This window comes from Netta rufina, assembly GCF_964035555.1.
Source record: "Netta rufina genome assembly, chromosome: 2".
NCBI lineage: Eukaryota > Metazoa > Chordata > Aves > Anseriformes > Anatidae > Netta > Netta rufina.
Window position 1 is genome coordinate 125476565 of NC_140124.1, and position 27332 is coordinate 125503896.

The 27332-nt window shown below is 33.7% G+C and overlaps 1 protein-coding gene across 1 annotated transcript in view; it reads right to left on the reverse strand.

The window, feature by feature from the left end:
• Positions 1-2582: 2582 nt before the first annotated feature.
• Positions 2583-27332, reverse strand: part of TRPA1 (transient receptor potential cation channel subfamily A member 1) — a gene marked incomplete at both ends in the record, with an annotated part of 38409 nt that continues 13659 nt past the window's right edge. The window contains 19 exons of the mRNA XM_084281681.1: positions 2583-2814; positions 4699-4796; positions 5322-5432; positions 7277-7345; positions 8360-8542; positions 8672-8801; positions 10887-11056; positions 11278-11367; positions 13985-14132; positions 14578-14648; positions 16575-16673; positions 18034-18093; positions 18446-18539; positions 19488-19654; positions 20401-20515; positions 21765-21929; positions 22017-22186; positions 23457-23557; positions 24640-24739. Coding sequence (XP_084137807.1) covers positions 2583-2814; positions 4699-4796; positions 5322-5432; positions 7277-7345; positions 8360-8542; positions 8672-8801; positions 10887-11056; positions 11278-11367; positions 13985-14132; positions 14578-14648; positions 16575-16673; positions 18034-18093; positions 18446-18539; positions 19488-19654; positions 20401-20515; positions 21765-21929; positions 22017-22186; positions 23457-23557; positions 24640-24739 — 2373 coding nt within the window. The remainder of the gene's footprint in view (positions 2815-4698; positions 4797-5321; positions 5433-7276; positions 7346-8359; positions 8543-8671; positions 8802-10886; positions 11057-11277; positions 11368-13984; positions 14133-14577; positions 14649-16574; positions 16674-18033; positions 18094-18445; positions 18540-19487; positions 19655-20400; positions 20516-21764; positions 21930-22016; positions 22187-23456; positions 23558-24639; positions 24740-27332) is intronic.

Genomic DNA, 27332 nt, shown 5'->3' on the forward strand with positions numbered 1-27332 from the left:
GCTAACTCACGGTAAATAAAATAAAACAAAACCACTTAGAGATCTGGAATTTTCTTATCTCCCACCATCAAATTGTCCTCTGTGCAGACGAACTATGCAGTGGCTTTCATATCAGGTTTGGATGCCTCCACGAGAAGGATGGATATGGTTATCCATATTTTCCGTCATAATAACAGCTGCTAAATGAATGAAAGCAGCAAAGCCTGAGAAAATAAAATAAATAAATAAATAAATAAAATCTCCAATCGAAATTTAACAATTCAGAAAACATTAAATCCCTGTCCTAAGAGGCTGCTGTGTGTAAGTGTATCAGAGTTCTGCTTGAAAGGCTCAAACTTCAAAACTATGTAATGACTACTTTGCTTCTGTTGTAACCATGTTGCTGTTCCCTTTCACTTAAAGCTATGCATTTAGGCCCAATTTATTTATTCAAAAATGTTATCACTTACTGCCATCTAGTGTTAATGGTACAGATTGTCACCAATTTGAAATAACTTTTCTGGCTTTAAGAATTAAAAATCTTCATTTTTTTCAAGTTTGCCCTGAACCCAAGAACCTGGACATTCCTGTTTCAGCTGCCAGAGGGAGCCATAGATGAACAGTAGCTCAGAAAATCTGAACAGTTTATTTAAATAAATACATTTGACTACAGTTCCCTTTGTTTTTACCTTCTTTACTCTGTCTGCTTACTCTCCCTGTTTCACACTGTCATGTGTCAGACTTGGTCCTGAACCAGAACCCACAGCAACTCCTCCTGCAGCCTGCAGGGCAGATGCCACGTGCTTTGTGGCACATGTTCCTCGCTCCCTCTCTGTCTAAAAAAAAAAAAAAAAAAAAAAAAAAAAAGCCACTGCTATGTGGCTATGTGCTATGATTCTCTTTCCATGTACAAAACTACTTTCCACATGGACAGGTAAGAGTGGTGGTACAAACAATTCGTCCAGAGGCAGACTCAACAAGTGGTGGAGTACCAAGGAGAACGACTGTGAACACAGTCATACAGCAATGCATATGTCCATGCCCCATTTAATTGCCTGAATGTTTTGCCTCAGGCTATTTGGGATTAATTTTATTGAGTCACACTTACATACCAAATGCCTGTTCAGATCTTGGGAGGCAAAAGCAGAACAGAGCTTCAGTCTTAACAGCAAACATTTTCAGTGATAGCTGCTGTGGATTTATGCTACAGAATTCAAAGGCATCACTGAATCTGGTGAGTGAAAAGAAACGAACACCAAGGGCTTCCTGAATCTCTTCAGAAGTCATTACCATTACCATTAGATATTAAGCTGTGGTTCACCTTAATAAGTACAGCATAATAGAAAGGAAAAAAAAAAAAAAAAAAAAAAAGAAGAAAAAAAAAGTGATAACCTCCTCCTTTTTCTATTTACCAGGCAAGGATTAAAAGTCTCAAAACTGGGATAAAGCAGTTGGATGAGAAAGCACTTTCCCTACTGAACAGAGCATTGTCCATGGTAATTTTAAGGTACAAGTCTCCCTGATTAGTAGTGCATCTTTCTGTGGTTTTTGAGGATTGGACAAGTTCTGTACAGTGAGAATTAATTTTCTGGTGTCTACCTTGGTTTTAAATAAACAGGAACAGTAATTGTTCCTTACATGAAGAATTAATGCATAGTAAGCTCTTAAACAAATAGTCTAAATTCAAAGGCATACCACAGAAGACTGCAACCACATATAGTCATAATTAGTTTATTAGCACTATTTTTGCAACAAATATACTCAGGTACTTAAACACAGTTTAATTCATGTTTATTTCCACATCTGGTATATTACCGTATATTACATAATTCATTGAATATCTAGTAAATAACAAAAACAGTGTGCAGATTAAAGCAGAAAGGTCAGTTTTCAGGATATCAGGAAGGCCAAAATCACACTAGCAGTATAAGGACATTAAGTTGTAAATTACTAGTATTTAGCATGTCATTCTATCATTGCTATAGGCATACTAGTCCAAATGATTCCTCTGAGAATTGCATATAGTTATCCACAAAAGAAAATGGTCCTTGCCTTAGATTACATTTTTGTAATCTTTTTTATTTCTTACCTTTCAGGCCTGATCCTGCAGTCCTTACTCAGCAAAGCTTCCAAAGAATCTGCCAGGTTAGTTTCTTACTTTTTGTTAGTCTACATAAAGCCCATTGGCTCTCTCAAAACATCTGAACACTAGATGAATTGGAATTTGAACTTCTAAAAATTCTGAAATTCTAAAAATAGTTGTAACAGAAAGCATCGTAGTTAAGTATATAACTAACAGCATTAGGGCCAAATTCAGGAATAGACCTAGAAAGAAGCCTTGGGAACTGTCAGGACAGCAAGGCTGGCATCTGGTGAGTTAGGCACTTTCCTGATTAGTCAGCTACTTTCAGGATCACAGTTTTGGATGTAGACATCTTTAGTCTCCTTAAATACTGTTTTGAGCACCTACATCCTTGTTTGGATCTGAATTTATTCTTATACTTGAATAAATAATGTGTCACATTGACATTATGCACAGACATTAAGATAACTGACCCCAAAGAAAAGCAAAATATTAATACACCATACTATCACAGAAATGTCTAGAAGAAGCTATTGTTCTTTTCTGTGCTTGGGTTAGGCACATTTGTTTTAACAGCTTTTAACACTGTATCCCATTTACTATTCTTATGTTCTAACTGCCTTTTCCTAAACTTGTGCTGAAATAAATCATTGCTGTCTTCATCCTCAGCCTCTGATACTATCTCCATTTTTTGTATAATCAGTTTAATGAGGTCGTGTTGCTTTTCCAACAGGGTTGATAGATCTTTGAGCCTAAAAGAAGATTAAAAAAAAAAAAAAAAGGGTGAGAGAGAGAGAAAAAAAATATATGCATAAAAGGGGCTTTGCCATTTGGTTTCAAAGGACAGATACAAAAGATCTGTCAGTCCTCAATTTCTCCCTTCTGCTAATTATCTCTGGAGTACATTTGATTTTTTAAGCTGTGGTACTTTTTCAGGTTCCAGGAAATTATATTAAAGAACAGATTTATGGATCTTGAGATAAGTGACATATATTTAATGTAAGAGCAGTCTCACTCTCAAATAAAGTAAAATTCTGAACTTTCTTCCATAGTTCTGACTCAATTAGTATGGCAAGGAAAAAAAGACCAGGTGTGCAACAGCAAATAAGCATTCAGACACCTGGTGGACTTCACAACTACTTTAACAGCACATGTGTCAAACTGATGAGACACATACTAATTTCTTTAAAAGTGCTATCCAAAGTGCAATCAATACAAATAAAAAGCATCATTTAGCATCACACATACAGAACACATTATCTGTTAACTTTTAAGGAACAATGGATTAAATAGTAAATGTGTGTAGAAACTGTCTTTATGAAAGCATGAAGCAGGATTTTTAAGATTCTACTTTTTAGAATTCACAAAATTACAGTACAAAGTCATATAGAGAGTGACTGAAAAGACTCTTTGAAGAACACTTTGGGGTTTCTTTAGTTACTTTTGTTTTCATCTGGCTATCAATCAAGTACCATAAGAATTAAAGTAGTGTAACAATTAGCTAGCATTAATGAAAACAAAATGAAACAAAACAAAATGAAGAGTGTAAATACTCGGTGCTGATTGCCACTAGCTTCAGCAGGAACTGAATGCTGTTTTGAACTCTGACAACAAAAACATGTTGGTAACACAGTAAAACGAAGTTTTGAGACATATTTTCAGAGCAGAATTTTCCATAGTGAAGTGGCCACAAGTTATTCCATTCCAAATAATTCTATAATTATAGAAAATATTATTTTTCTTCCCTCTTTGTAGAAAAACAAAGAGTATGTTCTATGCTGTTTCGTAATACGCCGATGTGGCATAGACTTGAAGAAAGACTTGTTAAGTTCCATGGCTTGCCAACATCTGTAGGGTGTATCCACAGCCCCTCAATTCTTGCTGTGTCCTACATGCTTCAGTCCTACATACTTCATCAGACTATGTGCAGGGCAAAAAAAAAATCAGTAGATTAAAAGGAGAGACAGAACGAGCTTGGGTATGGAGGCAGGGGAGGCATTGATGGGGGAGTGAGAGAGAGAGAGAAAAAAAAAATAGATTTTTCTAGCTGTACATTCATGGAAGGCTTTTCTGAAACCATTCCTATGGATAACATTGGTAAGATAAGTAAGAAAAGTACAATACAGAGAATTCTTTCCAAGGTTTTAGGAAACAGATGATTTGTCTGAAGCAGAACCAGGACAACAATCAATTTTTTGGGAAAAAAAGCTGAAGCAGATTTATCATCTGACCACTGCAATGTCAGTTACAGATTGTGTGTATCTGCAAACCAACTGGAATTACTTTAATTTTAATTTTAGAGTAACTCTGGAAAACCTCCATATCCAAACCTCTGATTTTGAAATGAAAGTTCATTTTCCTCATTAGTTTAGTTCAGTTTAATGTACAATTGACCTCCACCTCCTTTGCTGCCATGGGATAAAAATATTTCTCTAACCCTCAAGTATTTTGAAAGTAAATACATTACGGAATATAAAATAAAATACTAAGTTGCCATAGTGATTGAGCTTATTTAAGGACACAAGATACACTGGATTTTACTTTTCAGGTGTAGCATTGAGTTTTAGAACACTGCATTTAAATAATATATTTGTAATTTCGCTGTGCTTACTGTAATAAAGTAACACAATGAATACCTGTATTTCTGCTTCAGAACTTCCAGTTCTAAGGTTGTATCAGTGCTCTGTGCATCTGTGGTAGAGTCCTCACACCCAAAGCAATACTGGAACACACTCTAAACAAAACAAAATGAAACCAGATTTTATAGTCTGAAAACAGATTAAAAATCCCAAAAGGGTGAATGGTAACAGTTTCAACACACTGTTAAAAGTTGAAAACAATTTCAGTTATAAAGTTATTTTTAGTATATCAAACATTTGTTTTGCAAAATGTGTTTAATCAGAAAATTCATTCTACCAACAACAGTTGAAATTAAAAGTAAACAAATAAAAGAAGAAATGCCAAAAGGGAGTAATTACATTTTCAGTCTGAATGACTTCTGTAGCTTGTATCATCTCATAATGTCACAGATCACTAAGAACTCAAACACTAATTGTATTTGAACAAATTGGGCTGCACTCAAACTGAAGACTTGACTGTTCATTTTTTGTGAAGACAATCAAGGTTTAAACATGCTTCTAGTGATATCAAATAATGATCAAGTCTTATTAATACAACATTGCCAGCAATCTGTGTACAAATTAAGTCAATCATAACACATATAAATATGAAATCTTTAGTCTAAGATTCAACATCTTACCATAAATCCACAGTATCTTGGTCTGTTAGGATACACAGTGATTGATTCCTGGTCCACCCGACTTAGGAACCAAAATGGCAGCTTCTTCTCTAAGTTTGTGTGAAGATTAACCTAAACATTATTTCGCGTTTAGAGTAAGATATATTCTCTTAAGATAATGACACATTACAATATGAAAATAACAATTATGTCATTACATTCAAATCACTATTACTAGATATCAAGTCCTAGAGGATATCTACACTGCACACTGTAGTATAATATTTGATCTGTGTAGCTCAGACACTAGATAATAACAGTATTAATAATAATTAATAATAACTAGATAATAGTAGTTATTAATAACTAGACACTATTTATAACAGTATTGAGATTTTTTAGCAGAGTTAAGTATTCCACAGTTATGCACTCTTACAATTAAAATGTTTTGTTGTTGTTGTTGTTGTTTTGTTTTGTTTTGTTTTGTTTTTAAAAAATAAAAAACCTGAGTTAATTCTTGTGAAATGAACATCTTTTTTACCTTGAGGGTTACAGTATAGAATTACAGAGCAAAAAAGTTCAAAGACAGAATACTTATCATAGCAACAGATTTTGAAACCAAATAATGAGAGTGATCTTTCTCTCTTTAACTGTGCTATATTCTTTTATTAGGTTCTGGCAAAGCCAGTATAGATTAGAAGGCCAGTAGAATGCCTGTGAGCAAAGTATTCCCAAAGGTAAAATGAATATGTAAGTGGCCTTTTCAGCAGATGCCACCTTTCCATTCATTCTCACATTGCTACAGAAATACTAAGCATATGTATCTAAAAGAAAAGGACATACAGCATAAGCCTATAAGCAGACAATCATAATCCTATCAAACATACTAAATGTTATATGCTTAATAAAGATTTCACAGCACTGTCTAAAGTGGCAAGACACCACCATTCCTGAGCATTCTGTTGGCAACAAAATACTTAAACAGATGAAAAACATTAACTATCCTTATACCTTTACTTCAGTCATTTTTATAACTCTTGGAAGGAAATGTTACTTATTTCTTCAAATATGCTTGAACTAAGCCAGTACAGCACACAATTGTAAGTTATGTAACTACCAGCAGAAGTTACTTCTGAACTGTTCTTGTCTTTGGATATTCTGTCTGTGTACACATCTCTCCTTTTATAGGCACTATGTAGGCTCTGAAACTTTCTAGAAAAAGCAGAGCCAGCAGGGAACATGAGCAAAGACACTTCTCTCTGCAGCATATGAACAGCCAGTTTCTATGAACACATTGTGAGAAGCAATATTTACTCTTTAGTTGACAGGTGTATACTTAGCATATTTCCACTTGTGAGAAATCAAGCTTGATATGCAGTTCACAAGGAAAAAAAATATATGACAAATTTTGTGTTTCTTAAAATAAATGTAAAAAGGCATATAAATTACTAAACTCTTCTGCTTTTAATGCAAATTCTGTTAGATGTCTACATACATCTTAAGGTATCTAAATACACTTGTAAATGTGACCCTAAGCTCCTTAGTTATACCTGGCATCGCAGAGTATCTTCTTGGTCCACAAACCACCATGAGCATTCAGTGTACTGCAATGCATTTGGTTTCCTTTTGATTCTTGTGTACTTTGACCCTCTTTTGACTCACCTTAACATGCAACACTCCAATTTCAAACAGTGCACTTATTCACTTTGACATTCTGTTATTGAAATAACTCAAAATTCATTGATCTGGCTCTTCTAATTTCCTTAAAAATGCACTTGCTTACATATGCTTTTTTGACAGTGACTCCCATGATTGAAAATAAGGTTAAGTTAGGATGCTCATGTTCAACAATTTGCTTTATAGAGATGTTGAATGTTAGTTAGGAATGTTGATGATAAATTAGTTAATTATCTTGATAGTGTTCTAGTTATGCTATCTACTTCCTATAGTTGTTGCTTCTATGGTATGCTACTCACCTGCATTGCAATCCTTTTGAGTGCAGCATATTTTTGCACTTCAGCTATGTCCCCAACAGCCAAACCAATCTAAAAATATATCACAGGATCAAAGAAACATTTTATTGTGTTTTTATTGTTGTATTTCTCACTCACATTTAAGTCCAGATAACTTGAAAGTTAAATTTGCTTACTTGAATCTGGAAACACAACTCCTTTGTGCATATTTGAAAAACACATATCAAGAAATGTAGTAAGCTTTTTTAAGGTCAACTGTCTACTACTAATAAAAACAATGTAAAAGATTTGTCAAGAATAAAATCCCTTCTTCTGTAATCCATGATTGCTTTTATGTTAAGAGAAAAATACATGTTGACCACTGATTGAATACTATCACTGTGACAATAAATAATCTAAGAAAAAATAATTGATCATTAATGCTCATCTCTTGTGAAACCCTGATTTACTAAATACAATAACTGATGTTCAATGGAATATGGCTGAAAATGATTTAACTATTATTATTATTTTTATTATACATGCATTTTATTTTAGCCCTTTCTCACTACGTATAGGTTTTCCAGTTCATTTTGTTTACTTCATTTTGTTTACTTACTTTACTCTCTCCAACATGAAGTTAGACCAAAATGTGCGAATGTTGGTCCAGAATCACCCCAGAGCACTAAGCCTTAATTCTTACATTTTTTCCACTGTCAGTACAAAGTCAGAGAAATGTAGCAGAGACCAGAGGGACTATGCCTCAGCAAAGAATAAAAATAGTGCTTTTCCTATTCTAAAGTGCTTCTAATAGTGCTCCTGCCTATTCTAAAGTTGAACCCAGGAAATGGGGAAGACTTTCTTGAAGTTCAGCAAATTCCATACAGTTACTACCTGATACAAGATAACTCTACAACAATTAACTGTACAGTAACTGGAGGAAATGTGAGTCAAGGGAAAGGCAACTTTTTAATATGTTACTAAGAACGTCTATTTGTTAAATAACGAATGAATGTCACAAGTCAGCACTAAAGTAATGCTATATGCCAAAACTGTGTATAAATATATGCATAATCACTTCTGTATATTGAGAAGTAGTTTACTTACTAGCAAGTTCATAAGAAGGATTGGAATAAGCAAGGTAAATATAATGAGAACTGTGTAGCTCAGGAACGGATACGGCAATTCACTGCTCAGTAATGGATCAAGAAATGCATCATGATAATTTATGTCTCCTAGCATCATTGCAAATGTTTTCATTACAGAAAGCAGTGGCGTGCTGTATGTTTGCTGCAAAAAGAAGAAAAAAAAATCAAGAAAATACCACAAAACTATGAAATTTCTAAATAATCTCTTGACATTCTTTATTCAAAGATAATATTTATAATGATAAAAAATTAACTGTGCCATTCAACTAACCTGTGAACCCAAAAGGACAAAGAAACTCAGTCCAAAGGCCAATATCAGGAAAAAGAAAACAACAGCAATCCTAATCAAAGTCCTCAGAATTTCCCAGAACATTACAACATAAATGCCATAATTTTCAAACCTGGGCAATAAGTAAACAGAAAAAGATAATCAAAATTAAATACTGAAGTTACAGTCTCTTACAGTTACATTACAGTTACAGTCTCTTATATGCAATACAGTTAAATATGAAATCAGTTATCCTACTTTCTATGTGTGATAAGAAACATTTCGCCTCTGGACATTCTGAGATGGTCTAAATATTTTGTGTTTTCACATGCAAAAGAATGTTCTTATTTATGGCAAGATTAAATTACAGAATCTTATGCTTAATGCACTAGAGCTGCATTTCAAGATAAGTATTTTTCATCGACAACTTTTACTCTGTCCATAGTCACTGAAAGTAATATACTGTACAACTTGTTCTCTAAATATTAGGAAATTAATTGTATGGGGGTTTTTTTGCTGTTTTGTGAGGCAAATTAGCAATTAGAACAAAGGACAACTGGCACCATTATACATCTAGTAGTCATACACTTGATTTTAAAAGATTTTTCTTTTTATGACACTAGAAGTCATGGAAAACAAATGAGCAGAAAAAAATATTGCTCAGTAAGAGAAGGTGAGTAGCACTATTTTAAGTCACCTGTGTTTCTAACAACAGTCTGTACGCTGGCAAGCCCCTTCCATTCATGGTTTACACAAAAACCAATTCTCAGAACATGAACTGTTTTCCCCAAAAAGCAGATTCAAGGACCAGATAACTTTTTAATGCTATGAAAATAGCAACTGAGGAAATCCCTTCATGGGGTTCCTCCTCCTCCCTCTTCCCCCCAATATTATTTGCAAGTCTGAAAACATCAAACTGGAAGTAAAACAAACCTAATCTTAATACAAATAAATTTGTATTTATTAGATACAACACCACTGAAGTCAACAGAACTACTTGCTTTGAGAAGAGATGGCCTGACTCAGTTACAGAAACGTCTTGTAGAGTACCTGTAAAGTTCTACCGACATAAGCAGGGAAGGGAAGCATTTAATCTCACAAAAGAGGTAAGGTTGGGTACTTTTTACTGTTTAGGTTCCATACTCATTTTGCCCATTGAACACAGCCAAGAAGAAAGGATAAGCCCATTCACTAGTCATCTAAGGTCAGATACATGCAAGGCAAGGTTTGTCAACAGAGGCAATATCATAAAGAGACAATATCTTTATGATATTGCCTCTGTTGACAAACCTTGTCCTCAAACATCCCAACTACAGTAAAATGCTGTTAAAATTAATTAGCAAATGCATGTTTGTCTATCTGTCAAACCACATGGAATAAGAGTCTGAAAAGCATATATGCTGGGTTATCACTTAGATTCTTTAGCAGATCAAAACACTTTTTTTTTTTTTTTTCCTGTTCAGCCATATATCATCTTTATGCAAGACACTCCTGCTCAGGTACAAACATGTTTTATTAATATTAAGCAGTACATCCACCCTATTTTTCCATCTTCATAACTCTCCTTAAGTTCATGACTCTCAGACACCACTGTATTACCCATATGATTGGGGTCATTTATGGCAATAAATAGACTTAATGTCAACTAAAGAAATAATTTCACCCATTGGAATTCTTTTACAGGACATCATGGTGTAAAAAAGTGGGGTGTGCCATTCACTCTGTAAAATGATGGAAGATATTACCCTCCCTCAGGTGTTGTAACAACAGATTGTTGTCCTTTTGCCTCCTGTAATTTGCATTCTTTTTTTGTGATGGTATATATTTTTATTTTGGGTTGTGTTTTTTTTGTTTGTTTTGTTTGTTTGCTTGTTCTTCAAGTTGAAGTCTACATACTATAATAAAACACTTTTTTAAAAGACATATCCAGTGACTTTGCTCACTTAGCATTAAAATAAGTTTTGTTATTTCTTATGTTTCCATTACACACTGTGATTCCATACATGAAAAGCACAAAAAACTACTTCACAGTTCATAGGTTAAAAAATAAAAATACTTTAAAAAATCCTATGATACTAATCTGGAAACTTGTATAGTTTAAAATAAATACATAAATTAAAAATAGGATTATCACATGATAATCCTATTACACTCTAGAATATATATAATTTGTAAAATATTGAAAGTATTTATTGTAAAGCTTGTAAATAATTTTTACCGTTGAAGGTAAAGCAAGAAGTTCATCCAAGACAAGTATACAGCAATTGCTCCACATTCCCACTGCAAATGAGCTGGTGTATTAATAAATAAAGAAGACACAAAAATTATGCTTGTAGTATAAATTGTCCAGTCCAGTAGATTGGAGTAATCCAACAAATATTTCAATTTCTAGGATTTAAGAGAGAGATGCATATTTACAAGTCATGCATCATTAAAGGACTGAATTCAATAACAGGTTTTAAATCCTCTTCTCACTTGTAATCTCATATATAGGAATAAATTATCTTTCCCTTACAATTAGAGAAAAATCAGATATATTTCAATATAATATAAACTGCTATGCACATGATTGTGATTGATGTTATGCATATATTTCCTTATGAACTTACCTGCTGAATGAGCTGAAATATTTCTTTGCAGATTCCCAGTAAACTCATAATTAAAACTAAACACATACACACCCTTGTGAAGTATGAATCCTGAAACAAAAAAAAAAACAGCACAAAACAAATCAGAAATTGTTAAATGTTTATTTTTGCTCTACCTACTATATATACATTATATTGCCAAGTTAGGATAGTAATAAGCTTATCTGAAGCAAACAAACAGACTAAATTATATTTTACTAATGTTTATTGTGAAATTCATGTAATATATATCATGTTTAATGCAAACCAAATATTAAAATTTGCACATTCCAATGATAAACCACTGCTGTGCAGCTTCCTTGTTACTACTGTTCAAGATTGGGAACTGAAATTGCAGTATTTATGCCACGTTTTTTTTGGTGTGTTTTGCTACTACATGAACATAAAGATAAATTCTATGGTCCATAACTTCACTATCATATTGTAGTGTCAGGAATAGCAACAGAAGTCTTTGGAAGATGCACAATTTGGAGTCCTGGCATCCTTATGTGGCTGCTCCCTTTGATATCTCTCTTTACAATTAGTATCAGCAAAGCCAACTTTATTGTGAAATGCCTTATACTGGCATAGATAACAACAGGGAATTTTATCTTTAATAAATAAATTGTAAAGCCAATTTGCCATCAGAGGTGTTGCTGCAATACATGTCAGCATTTACCCCATTGTGCCCTCTTTAACCTGGATTCAGAGAACAGTACCATGTTCTCTAATGCTGTGCTCCCCTCAGGATCTGGTATTCCTGGCTTCATTCCCATTACAGAATCAGTACGACGCTGACTGCCCCACTGCATGACATATGCTGGTGTTGCTTTAGTCTCTCAGGCAGCAGCTTCACAGCTCCTCATCAGTACACTGCTTCTCCACCAGTTGGCATCATTCCTCAATAAAGGATAGAACTCCCTCGTCCAGTTACATTTCTTCCTGAGGTCTCAAAGACCTGGGGCAATCAGAACCTTTCCTCTGTCTGCTTCTGTCCTTCTCCTATCTTCCATCAGGAAGATTAGTTAATTTGAGCATGAATTATTCCAGTTCTTCTAGTCTTGGCTTTTGAATTTTTGAGAAACTTGCATGCACTGGCCTGGGTGTGTGGTTCTCCAGACTTTTTCATGCATCAGGATATCCTCATGGACCTTTTATATTCCTTGAGTTTACATTATTTCATATTTCTACCAGCATATCTTTTTTTTTAGTTCCTTTTTTTCTTTTATTTTTCTCCCCTGGAATGACATATAAAACATTTTTCTTGTCTATTTTCTTCAAAATCCTTGTTTTTAGTGATAAAAATCACCATTTTAAATTGATTAATTTGAAGATTTCACTGCACAACAATAACTTCTGTCCATTAATTCCAGTATGCCACAGCTTGAGACAGAGCTCTGGGACTCTCCTGCTCTTCGGGTGAACACAGGAGTATAACACTATGCATGATCTGTATTCAAAGGTCAGCAAAAAGCAGTATTTGCAATTTCTTCTTTGAAAGTCTAGTACAATGTTCAGCTTTGGGACAACACAGCCTTCCTAAAGGACAGAATACTGCTTAGTTTTAACTGCAGGAGGGAAACACTTACAAAGACATCAACCAGTCACACCAATGTCTGTGTTTTCTAAAATGTCATTTTGGATTGGGCAAATCTAACTTCTTCAGGTCACTTCAGGTCCTACTTATTGCAGTTCCAGCTTCTGAAAAAAGTTCATTTCTGTCTCCTAACAACCCCAAAGTACCTCTAGAGGACAGGTTTATCCCAAGACAGAGCTCATCCTGGCCTGTTTTCCTTACAGCCCCACCTAAAGCAGCATTTTCACCCAATGCATATCATGAACAAGATCAATATTCACAAATTATTAGAGTATCCCTACATCTACTGTAGTTTTGACTTGCAGATAAATATTCAGAAGTCAACATGATATGCATTTACATTTTTACCTAGCTATGTTTTTCCTTTTGAGATATCATAATTCCAAAACAAGGGTATGTCATTCACATTTTTGCACAACAAGATTATTATTTTTTTTTAATGTTTATACACAAGAAATGAGCCAATACATTTGAAAGTTGTTTTTTTTTTGAGAGTTTTTCATTCATATATACTGAATTCTGCTGTTACATTTGTTACTACTGTTGTACATAAAGTAGCTATATACAGACTAGAAAAAACTGTTTTGTCTTAGCCACACAGTTTATGAACCTACTGAAGAAATACTGGGCCAGCAAGGAGAAATAATGCATAACACAGGCAAAGAAAACTGTATTTGAACATTCAGAAACACTATTATTGACAACTATTTCTATGTTTTAAACTTAAAATGAGCAATATCCAATTATTTTTGCTGAAAATTAAAAGGATAAAAAATTCTAAAAACATCCACTATTTGCTATTTTTTCATGATTAAATACATGTTAATCCTTTTTCTTCAGTGTTAAAGAAATGTTGACTTCAGGGAAGAGGCTGATATAGCCATGTAGCAGACACAAACTTTTCAGAAAAGACTTTGAAAATAAGATATGGAAACTGAAATTTATCCACAGAAGTTGTTGCTCAATGTTTAAAAATAAACAATTCAATTCAGAGTTGCTAAATAATAAATAACTGTAGGAAATACATAAACAATCACATCTTCTTGCTATAAAAATCCTAAACATATTCTAAATAGTATGAAAACTCAGTACCTCATATTCTAATGGTCTTGCTTCATAGATTTCTGTTCCATTCAAAGGTCTTCCTGGCTGTATGTGAGTGACCAGAAGAGTCAATGGGATGAGACCCAGAGAATATATGCCTAGATTCATCAGATGTGCTCGAAACCCATAGGCCATCCTTGAAAGTAAAAATGTTCACAGTTACAACACTTTACAAATTTATAAGAGCCTGCATTTAAATTTAATAGCCAACAATGTTCTCATGATGAGGAAACAAGCATTTTTCAAACATCCTTTCAGGATGAATCACTGAGTTTTGTGAGGAAAAAAAGTATATCAGTCATTCTGAAATATTGTTCCTTTTCTTTTTAGCTCAGTGATAAGTGAAATATCAAAAAAAAAAAAAGAGCTTTTTTTTTTTTGTATCCATCAAAGAATCACTACTAAGTACTAAACCACATTAGCATAATCTAAGTATGCTTATGAGTGTGTTGTGCAAATACATTTGCTTTAGTAACATCATAGTAGTATGTGTACTTTACTAAACAGCTCTCAGGTACAATAGCCTTCATCCTGACATGCAATATTGTATCTATAAATTGTATCTATAAAAATACACCTACCATTTCATAAGCAAATATTCTTTGCACACAGGATGGCTAAGTAGCTCCATGCGATTGTGACGTACCATGGCCTACAAAACGAGAAAGTGCAAGGATCCAATTTGTTTCTTCTAAATGAGTAAAGCACTTAAAAACAAGTTTGACCACCTTCTTAGCCTGAATATTAGCCTAGTGAAAACCACATTGTTTGTAAAATATTGCAAAATTCTTTTGATTATTCACTTTTGTCCAAAGCTATTAGAATTCTTCTTATATATGAGAAGAGCCTACCCAGCCATTCTCTTCTCTCCTGTAGCTTGTTAGAATAACAGGTCTATTTCAAGCTTTAAAAAAAAAAAAAAAAAAAAAAAAAAAAAAAGGTAAAAGCTCTAAATGCTCTACAGAGACAGACTTATATGATTTTTCGGGAGTAAATATTTTGCCAGCCATAGATGTGAAATGACCATGATTTTCTAGTTGCGTTTAATTAGAAAATAATTTATTCTTAAAAACTATACCAAATCTAGTTGCCAACAGTAAGTCCAAAAAATAATCAAATATAACCTGCAATATTGTTCTGTAAATGTTTTCTGCCAAAGACAGCAAGAACAGATTGGCGGTTTGTGAGAACAGTAAAATTTGCTTTAAGCACAGATTATTTTTTCAGTTGGCATATTAAAAAGTCATCTTTGTCAGGTTTTTCAATGTCTTATATTCCTGAACATGGTCACTACAGGGACTGGAGAACAGTTTTCCTTGATGTACTAACTTTATTTACAGCATATTCTCTTGAAACCCATGAAACTGTTTAAATAAACCAAGAATTTATATCTAATCCTGAAAGAATAGTTATTTGTTATTTAGACTATATGAAGGCCCTTCCCGAGGGCTTGGTGCTGGGGCCGGTCCTCTTTAAAATCTTCATCGATGATCTGGATGAAGGCATTGAGTGCACCCTCAGTAAGTTTGCAGCCACCAAGACACCAAGTTAGGTGCGTGTGTTGATCTGCTCGAGGGTAGGAAGGCTCTGCAGAAGGATCTGGATAGGCTGGACCGATGGGCTGAAGTCAACTGCATGAAGTTCAACAAGGCCAAGTGCTGGGTCCTGCACCTGGGGTGCAACAACCCCAAGCAGAGCTACAGGCTGGGAGAGGAATGGTTGGAAAGCTACCTGGCAGAGAAAGACCTGGGAGTATTGGTTGATAGCTGGCTGAATATGAGCCAGCAGTGTGCTCAGGTGGCCAAGAAGGCCAACAGCATCCTGGCTTGTATAAGAAGCAGTGTGGCCAGCAGGTCTAGGGAAGTGATTGTCCCCCTGTACTCAGCTCTGGTGAGGCCGCACCTCGAATACTGTGTTCAGTTTTGGGCCCCTGGCTACAAGAAGGACATCGAGGTGCTTGAGCGAGTCCAGAGAAGGGCAACGAAGCTGGTGAGGGGCCTGGAGAACAAGTCCTATGAGGAGCGGCTGAGGGAGCTGGGCTTATTTGGCCTGGAGAAAAGGAGGCTCAGGGGCGATCATATTGCTCTCTACAGGTACCTTAAAGGAGGCTGTAGCGAGGTGGGGGTTGGTCTGTTCTCCCACGTGCCTGGTGACAGGACGAGGGGGAATGGGCTAAAGTTGCGCGAGGGGAGTTTTAGGTTGGATCTTAGGAAGAACTTCTTTACCGAAAAGGTTGTTAGACATTGGAACAGGCTGCCCAGGGAAGTGGTGAAGTCACCATCCCTGGAAGTCTTTAAAAGACGTTTAGATGTAGAGCTTAGGGATATGGTTTAGTGTTAGGTCAGAGGTTGGACTCGATGATCTTGAGGTCTCTTCCAACCTAGAAATTCTGTGATTCTGTGAAGTTTAGCTCATACTTTATTACAATGTACTTTAAATATACAGTTAGGACCTTAGGAGAAGAAATATTATGATAAAAATATAAAACACTTGATTTTATCTCAAACAAGACAGCATGGAATTATGTCAATTAAACAAACAAACAAACAAAAACAACAACAACAAAAAAACAACTTACATTTAAAATGGCAAGTGGTTCATAGAAAATATCTTCACCATCCTTTAATTTCTTGTTAAGTGTCAGAGGACACTGAAGATATCTGAAGTTATATTCAATCTGAATAATAAACATACATCAGCACTTAAATATGATAAAACTCATAGTCTAAGACTGAGATAATGTGCTAAATTTTAAAATACTAATCCTTTAGAGAGAAAAAAAATATTGTGTAGTCACATACAGTATGAACACATGCCATCAAAATACAATGTATGATTGCAAGATGTAAGCTTGTAAGAATAGTCATTTTAAAATCTTAGTCATTTTAAACATCGTTAAAAAAAAAAAAAAAGGGACATTTGTTCTTAAAATATTATAGCTTGAAAAGGTCATTCTTGTATCTATAATTCATTTTTTATGTTGACTTCAAAGAAAATATTGTATTTTAAAGTTATATGGCATTGGTAATACAATATAAAGAAAATGTTTAGTAGCAGAAAATTCTCAAGTTTTCTGTTAATGTAGTAAATCATAATATATATATATTTTTAATATGTTTTTAAAGATAATGTAAATGTAGAACATTCATGCCTCTTCAGCATTGTGGAAGCAATTTACTGCTTAAAATTTTGGACAAGAATTTACAAAAAAAAAATGTATTCAACTTGGAATTATTTATGACAACTGTATTTCTTATGACAGGCATGCATTTCATATACATTAATAGATATTAATGTTTCTGTCACTGTTTTTTTGCAATATCCATAACCTCTGACACTCAGCTTGACTGTAAGAATTTACACAGCAAGGTTAAAGTCAATGGTTTGCCCAGGTTTGATGTTATACTTGCTAAAATGCATAAGCATGAAGGTTACAGAAACTGAACTTCAAAGCCATTTGCAGCCCAAAGGATAAAATAAGATCAGTCACCAATGTTTTCTGATAAGATCTTATACTTTTCTACAAACATGCTGTATCAATAAGAACTTGACAAACATTAAAATATATGTATAAAATATATGTATTGTCTTTCAAGTAAATTTATTTATTTATTTATTTATTTATTTTACATACAAACATACAATAAATAGAATTACTGTCTTTGCAATATAGTCAAAGACTAACGGTTGAAGATTGCTAGTATCTGATGAAATGACTTTAAAAAGTCTTCCCAATACTGACAATTTTTTAACAAATACATATTAAAAGCATAAATCTAAATTTAATTATTTGTAACTATGGAATTATTAATGAATGAAGTTAAAATATTAGTCAATTTGAATTTGTATCAGGACACTTATGTAACTACAGAAAATACGTAAAATTATTAATATTAGTGGCTAAAAGGCAAGCTGATGATTTTCTAAGTTAACTATTATCCAGATAATGCACTGGTGTTATTACCAGGGACATTATGACATATTCCATTCTAAGATCATAAAATGTACTGTCTTCATAAATTTTTTTGTCCACTTACATAGAAGTCTCGACTTGTCTTTTCCTCTGAAGACTCAATTATGCAGTTGTCCAAAACCAACTTTGAAGATGAACAGAAAAGTGAATGAAGGTGATACAGATAATGTTTATCACAATGAACAGAAAACATTTGTAGCTAAAGAAAATAACATTCAAATATGGCAGTCATCTCATGGGAGTGCTCATTCAGTCAGGTTATATGGTAAATATATGCTTTATGTTATGAATACATAAAACTCCAGAGTTTACATGTAGGATAATAAAATTAAATCAATGTATGAATTCATGTTGTTCCTATTTTATAATAATCCATGTTAGTGAGGATGGCATTAGAAAAACAAAGGCAAATGATGCAATGTAACCAAAGGGGCTTTTTGGTGCAGTTCTGTTTTTAATATTTGCAGTGAACTTACTTTAAAAGAATCAGGAAGATACTCAACCATTTCCAGCAAAGGACACTTATTGGCATTAGAATAGTGAGAGAATGTTAGAACAGCTTCTTCCCATCTGCAAAAATAAATTGAAATAATCAAAAAGGAATGAGTTACTTCTCTTTTAAATTAAACTAGCTTTAGATTATTTGAGCTTCATTTTAGATATTATCTTGCAAATCACAATATGTAGTAAGTTTACATACCATCACATGGAAAATCAGCTGTAATTGAGTAACATTTTGGATGCTTCCATCATATCTAATTCTGTTAGCAGCTAAGCAGAAATGTTTCAACTGTGTTAAAACATTCTCAAGAATAAGTATCCTTCCAAAGGATACTTCCTACTCCACAGGAAACAAACTAAAGCTGAAATCTCAGGTTGCAAGATTAGATGAGTAAGATAAATACAGTTAAATACTGGCAGTGCTCCTGCAACTCTTACCAAAAAATGCACTCATCTAGCAGTGGTGCAATACTTTTGCTCCTGAAGTGGAACTTGGTTATATTTTAATATAAAACATTCTAAATTGCGGTTCAACTGACACATTTTTAAAATTTTGCAACATGTTTAAAAGAACAATTTAAAATTAATTCCCTTGAATGGTATTATTTTATATATATATTTATATATATATATATTTATTAAAAGTCTGTAGGTATTGAAACATATTGTGAAAGGACAAAATTATGTATATATGTAGAGAGATGACATGGGAAGGATTACTTATTTTTCATGGTTTCTACATTTGGCTTTTGTTGTTGTTGTTTTCTTGTTTTTGTTTTGTTTTGTTTTCCAGAATCTGAATACACAGTCTAATATGGAAAAAACATGCCACATACCTGATGTTCATTATAGTTATGCTATTTTATCACTAGATCACAACGCAATCTCTAGAAATTTAATATAAGAACTCAGTCCTACTTATTAAACCACAGATTTTCAAAACTTAATCAATCTTAATTTAAAAAAAAAAATAAATAAAGGAAAATTAAACACAAAAGCATTTTCTGTGTACTTTACCTTTTGTGCAAGATTACAGCTGATACTACATCTTTCCTCCTATTGTGTATTGCTTCATGGAAAAAAGAAGCTACTGCTTTGTTCAACAGAATTTTTGCACCATAGTCAAGAAGTAACCTTACTGCTTTTGCATGTCCTTCTTTTGCAGCTAGGTGCAAAGCTGTGTTCTGTACAGAAAAGTACGAGGGAAATGCAAATGAGACTCAAAAAAATAAAATGCCTTTCCCACACTGAAAACCACATGACACTCTCAGTTACAAGACCTAAATGCTTTTACTGGCAATATGAACAAGTAGAATCTTGTCACAGAGAAATTGTAGACAAATTCTTCATTCTACATCTACGGTCAGCATAGTTCATTCCATTTGAAGAGGAAACCCAACCGTAGATAAGAAAGGCCAATTTGTCAATATCTTTTACTTTTGTAGCTAACAAACAGTGAGTCACAGATAGGTAAAAATGACAGTGTTGCCAGACGCAAAAAGCCTGCATTTGATGATCAGGAAAAGAAGCATTCAATCCAGATGTACTCATACAAACAAATCTGTAGGCAGAGCTTTTTAAGAGAAACCTTTTTTTTTTTTTTTTTTTTTTTCTTTGTTATTTTCATAAAAGTAGGGCAATGAGTGGTATAGGAATCAAGTGACACTGAAATTGACATTTGAAAGCCTTCCCAAGTAACCCATATTTTCCTGAGGGAACTTAGAAACTAAACATTGGCTTCTGATTGATTTCTAGGCAACAGTTTTTCCTAAACTACTAGTTCTGGATGTCTTCATCATCATTTCTCTGAGAAATTAGCAACATATTATATATGCAATACACAGTGAAATGCAATCTACTAACAGTATACCACCGATATTTGCTCTAGAAGTAACAGACGACAAACAAATAACATTATGTGAACACATACCCCTTCTTCATCCACTCTGTCGGTACACTTCACATTAGTATCCAAAATTATCTGCATTGTGCGAGTGTATCCTCCAAAGGCAGCATGGTGCAGGGCCGTCCAGCCTTTATAATCACTTACATATAGCAGATACAAAAAATACTAGTTAGAAACAGAAAAGCCTTTCATAAATTTCAGATAAATGTAATTGCCTTGTTCTTTGACTCAAACATCTTTGTTTTGGCATGACTACCATAGAAATGTGCATGCCTTCTATCAACAATTATGTGATAAAAATGCATCACTCTGAAGTAAAAGGTTCAAGGCAATAAAAGTATTTTGGTCCCCCTCTCTCCTTTCATCTCTCTATTCATATATAAATGGGGATTGCACCCATTTTCTTAGGTGTCCCTTGAAAATGAGTCAAATATTTACAATATTCTGTTACTAATACCTGCAACAGAGATGGCATAGATGATGACCGTGTTATAGAATTGTGTGTTTAAAGGCAGTAATATACAAATCATTGTAAGCACACAAATTTATTCCAATTAATATTACTTCATTGTAGTTTAACAAAATTAAACCTTTAATCGCATAGAACTTAGGTCATTTCATCAAAAATGATAATTTTAAATCTAAATTAAGCCTAAATACATACATAAACACTAACCTGTGCACACACATCCCTATCCTAGCTAAGAAAACATGAAATAAAGAGCCTGACAGCAGTCTACTTAGTGGGTCCTCCACTGTTATAAATACTGAATGTATGACAGGTCTGTTTGGTATAAGATCTCTTCAGAACACCTAGATCCCTAGCTCCAAGGTGCAGATGCAGTACAGATTGTCAAGGATTTAGAAGCATAGCATTTGAAAATTAAAGCTCTAGAATGTACCATGTAAACAGGACTCTAAAGATTCTAAACTTTCACTAGGTTTGGCTCACACCAGGTTTTGCAGGGAACTTTGAAAATCCTGTCAAAATTGCGACTGAGAGTGAAAGGCAAGTTGCCTGCGAAACACCAATTCTGAGAACCCATCCCCAAACCTGTAAGCGAATATGAAGGGAATATCAGTGAAGCTGACATGATTATTTTATTTCTAAAACAGTATTTTTTCCATCAAAAAATACAGTATTTTTCTCTCAGTTGGATTTAGAGAAATCTCAGTTTTGCCAGCATTAGTAGTCCTGGTTCTATGCATGAGGCAGGAGGGAGGTACAATCAGCTTATTTTTATAAATATTATATAAATTTATTTTATGTATATGTATGGAATTGTATATACTATTTATTATTATATTTTGTATTAGCTTCCCAGTTACTGGACATAAACGTAAGGTGATAGTTCTTTAACTTAATGAACAGAAATCTGAACACTTACCAGAGGAAAAGGGCCCCTCTCTTCAGAAGAAACTGAACTACCTTCTCATGACCATTCTGGGCTGCCAAATGAAGGGGAGTCATTCCCTTCTTATCACCTTCATTCAAAAGTCTTGTGTCTTTCATATCTCTTATAAGTCGTTGACATGTATTGATGCGTCCATAGCTTTGAAAGATAAACATGTAAATTATTGTCAAAGAAATATGGATGGGAAAATGGCATTGGTTGCACAGCCTAGACTGTACTACTAACCTGGCAGCAAAGTGTAAGGGTGACTTCTTGTCCCTGCTCTTAGAATAAATGGAAACATTGAGGCTGAGTAAATTATTTACAGAGAGGGCCACACCTTGTCTGCATGCATAATGCAATGGAGTGCATCCTTCATTATCTTCATCCACTACAAGATTTTTAATATGTTCCATCTGTTACCCCCAAAAGAACAAAAGCATAGAATTACATTTATATCAATGATGCTCCAGCTTCTAACAGTTCCTAACAATTGCATTAATAATTTTAAAGCAGTATCTAAAAACAAAAAATAAAGAAGTGTAGTAATAATGAGCACTTAATATCTGCTGATTAGTGGGTCATCATTTTTAAAAACAATTACTCTTTGGAGAACACAGCAACTTGCCAAACTGTGCCCTCACTGCAATCCATCCATAGAACAAGTGTAACACAGGAGATTCTTCTTTGCTGCCATTCAACCACAATGATTAACAACTCATTGATGTTAATAGAAGGCTTGTACAGAAAGCAAGGGTGGTCTATAGTCTTTATTCAGCAGCAAAACTTCTGGCTGTCAGGAACTACCGGTTCACTGTTTTGTGGTATAACTTTTTACCCCAATTTCTTTTTCCTCATCTTCATTCCCTGTTTTTCTCTGTACCTTGTCTAACACTACTCTATGTATATCCTTTCTTAAAGAAACCAAGAATCTCCTCCCTCAGTCTGCTCCACCCTTTGTATGAATTACTAGTATGATCAATAATTAGAAAGTCAATGTAGACAAGCAAGAGTTATCACTCTTTAAAGTTGATTCCCAGCGTTTGCTGAAAAAGGAGAATAAATCCATTCTGCACTACTAATCAAAGTTGTTTACAGAGTCCAGCCAACATAAGATAAGTTATACGTGATTCACATTTAAAAGGTTGTTTCTAGAACTTTGGAGGCTAACAACTTTAACTCTTTCAAGCAAGCTTGGGTTCTATCAATATGAGTTCATCTCAGCATAGCCAAATACAAACCTGTATTTTAAATCATTTTAAAAAGAAATCCAATACTTCATTACAGTCCAGTCCACAGAAAATTCCTGCAGAATATAAGGTAAGCTATTTAAGTCCTAGAGCTTGACTGAATATGAGCATGTCCTCTAGTTTTACTGCATGCAAACTGGGAAAGTAGAAGTGAAAAGTTCTATATTTTTTTGCCTACCTCTTGAGCTATTCAATCCCCCAACAGCAAAATAATTTATGGGATTATGTTATTCCTTTGCCTGGCAATAAGAAAACTGTATTATTGCTTTGAAAAGTTTTCATGAGAGATATGTACCTGTTCAAACTATTTTCTGTGACACTGGGCAACTTAGAAAGCACCAAAAACTTTTACCAACATTCCGAAATAAAAAGGTAGTTCTTCCTTTACTTTTTCTAGTAAGGGTAACAGATAGACATAAATTGATGCTTACTGTACCTGCAGAAATTTCTCATTCAGATGCTGTAATCCTCCAGGCTGTAACACCGTCAAATGCAAGAAATTCCGACCAAGATGATCTTTTAATGATACATTTGCTCCTAGATAAATATGGAAATAAATACCAGCAACTTCAAAACTGCTGGTCCCTGGCACTAACTGACTATGTTTAAAACAGAGGAACAAATGCTGAAAATAAATCCATAAAATAACAAATATCATTTCAAGTCAACGTTATATCATTTTACTTATACCTCCCTCCCCCCCCCCAGCACAACTAGTGACACTCAGATTTATTCAATACATATGCATTTTGCAGTTCACTGAAGCACTAAGATTTATATGAGGCCGTTATATTCAGAGATACAGAGCACCCAGAGATCAAGAGGTAATTTAAAGATGCAGATGATCAACCTCTTCTCCTATGGGTTTTACAGTCCATTCCAATTGTAATCATACTGTCTTCACGTTTCACTATTTTCAAAATTACAGTAATTTTATCTAGCAAAGCTATTTAAGTAATAATCCACAGAAATACTACATAAAGCAAGCCACAGGAAATGGGAGCTTTCCCAGTTATGAAAGAAAAAAAAAAAAGTGTCTTATTAAAGTTTTTGACCTTGATACAAATTTAAAACTTTTATTATAAGGTTTATTAACAGTTATGTTACCGTTAACAAGAAGAAATACACTAACAATTATTAGCTTGCACCAAAGGTATAGCAATTGAAAAATATAGCTCAAACATTGTCAAGGTAACCATGAATCTATAAAGTCACAAGTAATATTTGAAACATGAGCTTTAACACTTAAAGATCGATTTCTGATATGAAACACTATTTTTTGTAAGTGGTGTATTTATTTCATGGTTCTTATTACTTTGTGAACTACTAAGGAATAGAGGGATGGGGTGCCAGTGCCACCTCTGCCTTGAGAAACACGAAACATAGCCCACATTTTTTTCCTACGGCCTATCCATTCTATATGAAAAACAGTGAAACCATCAGTCTAATTCTGTCTTTACCTCCAGAAACACCAGCACAGAGCAGCTGTTTAACTCAGATACGTCTGGACTGTATGCTGAAGTATTGCATTAAAATTGAGAGGAAAGTTGAATATAGAGATTTCATATGTATGAACCCTGCTCAAAGAAAGTATGTCATATGCACATATTCTTTTGTACCTTTTGAGAGCAGTAAATTCACAATTTTCCATGATGCACAAGAAGTTGCCAACAGAAGCGGGGATCGACCTTCTATGTCAACACTATCAATATTTGCTCCCTGCAATAAAGAATTTAAAGTTTATCATGAAAAATGAATAAATATGATTTTAAAATTGTGTTACCCTTTAGAAGCATAGCAGAACTATAGGCATTCTTAGCAAATATACATGCTCCAGATAAGTAAATTCAATAAACATTTTATGTATTTATATATATAAAAAAATGTTTTTAAACTACCAGCCACAACACAGTCATCTATCTGTCTTTAGATGCCTATTTCTAAGTATACTGCACTAACACCTCATAATTTTTTAATAGGATACCTTCCCATGCATATGAATACTTAAAATATATACTTCTAACTTGAAAATACTTAAAACTCTGGAAAATACAAAAATTGCATCCCTTTTGATGATCTTTTACCTATCAAGCAATTAGCAGAACAAGAGCCTTCTGAACTACTGTACTATACTAGATGAATACTAATCAAGAAGTGATACATCCAGGAATATAAAGTTGATCTGTATAGCTTGATCTACCTTCATTTTCTATTATTGATCATAAATTATGTAAGCCAAGTTATTTTTTTTAAACCCAAAGTAGCTGTATCAACAACAGACACATTTTTATTCTCCAAACTTAAGGTTTTTGATATGACCTTTTTCCTTGGGTGAAGCTCAAGGACTGGAATGAGATATTCCAGCAAAAGCACAATGTTGATGTTATCTATTTTTGCACAAGGTGCATAACGGCAGGAAAGTCTGGTCACCATGGTGACCTATGGTCATATCAGTACAATGTTATGAGCATAAACATATCTATCTAAAAAATCCTGCCAACAAGGGAGCATGGTGATACAAGTAAATGAAATAATGAGATATATATTTTATAATGCTGTAGATACAGTTTTTCTAGATATCAAGTGCAAGTGAAATTGGATGGAGTGAACAAAGCATACAAAAAGAAAAAATCTATTTCAGATGTTATCCAAAGATCATTGAAAAAAAAAAATCAATTGGAGTTTTCATATTAACATGAATAATCTTTGGGTCCAGTCCAAATTTGACAGAGAACTAATAATGATAATGATCAATATTTAATTTCTAGGATAGTAAAACCTGTAATATAGTAATAAGAAGTGTGTAATAAATGCACTATATTTACTTTACCAAAAGAAAAGAGGAAGCTTTCAATGTATGTTGATGAAATGTTTGAGGGTAACACGTGCAGGACCCTTTCACCAGTCACCTTTCTACAAGGTCTGGCAAACTCTGAAAAATGTTCTTATTGATCAAAGGAACAAACAGAAACCTGTTTATCCAAAAGGCTTGTTCATTTCAGTGAATACAGAGGCACCAACTTCTAGTCAACAACACAATCTTAAAATCACCTTCACTCTATTGTCCAGCTCTCAGCAAAACAAGTTCAGCAGCATTCATCCTGTATTTATCATGATACAGAGTAATTTACATATTACCACATATATTTACCATATTTACAATACAGCTGAATTAACAACTTGTAAATTTAGCTTCTGAACTCCTTTTACTCTGGCATGTAAATTAATATCTGTTAATTAAACAGAAATGAAGGTACATAAAAATATTATGTTTAAAGTTGTGAATATCATTTAGTATTTACAGCAATTTAATATGTTCCATTTGGTGAAAATTAAGATCAAAAAAATGGGGGAAAAGGGAAGTTCAAAAAAAAAAAAAAAGTAATAGCACTGCTCATTTACTTTGACTAAGCACATTTCAACAATGTCTATGAAAATAAACAATCTTTAAAGGAATTAAACTCAGGAAACAAAAGACATCTCAATGCTCAATTGTACAATGCACAGGCAATACACAGGAAAAAAAAAAAAAAAAAAAAAAAAAAAAGCTAACTTTCTGATTTTCATGTCTTAATTCTTTTTTTATAATTGTGTACATAACTTGCAAATACAATCATGCCATGTGCATGCACTGACCAGATACTGTGCATCTAATTGTCATACATGTATGTGACGAAGATCATTTTGACATTAGTCAAAGTCACTGTGCTTAAAAGGCTTAATTTGTAAAGCAATTTATATGCACCAATTTTGTAAAGCTATAAAGTTTGTAATGTTTAAATGTTAGAACGCTGACAGGTTTCTGTCTTTCCCTTTTGCTGAGGCTGCAGTGAGTCTTCAGTGACCTAAACCAGGTCACTGAAACACGATCTTTCACTCGTTGCTATGGTTTGTAGAAGCCAAATGCAAAATAACAAAGAACTGTGGAAGAAATATCTACCAATTTGGATTCTGAGTTTTGCATAGAATACTGACCTACAAGCTCCAAAATAAAACTGGTATAATTTAAATGAAAACAGTATAATTGTTCATTGAGTCTGGACAATTTTGCTTAGTATAGATAATAACCTTTCTACCTAGAAGAGCTACATTTAACACTTAGTTTACAATGATTTTTATTTTCAAATACAAAAATTACCAAAAATAAGATAAAGAAAGTAAGCAGTGTAAGTCAATTTCCAACAAATATGGATATTTAATGTGTAAAATAAATAAACTTTGTTCTTTCTTAAAACCAGAAAGCCATTCTGACCTGGAACATGGTATTCCTTCTGAGCAGTAAAAATCACTCCACTTTTTCTTTTTTATTCTC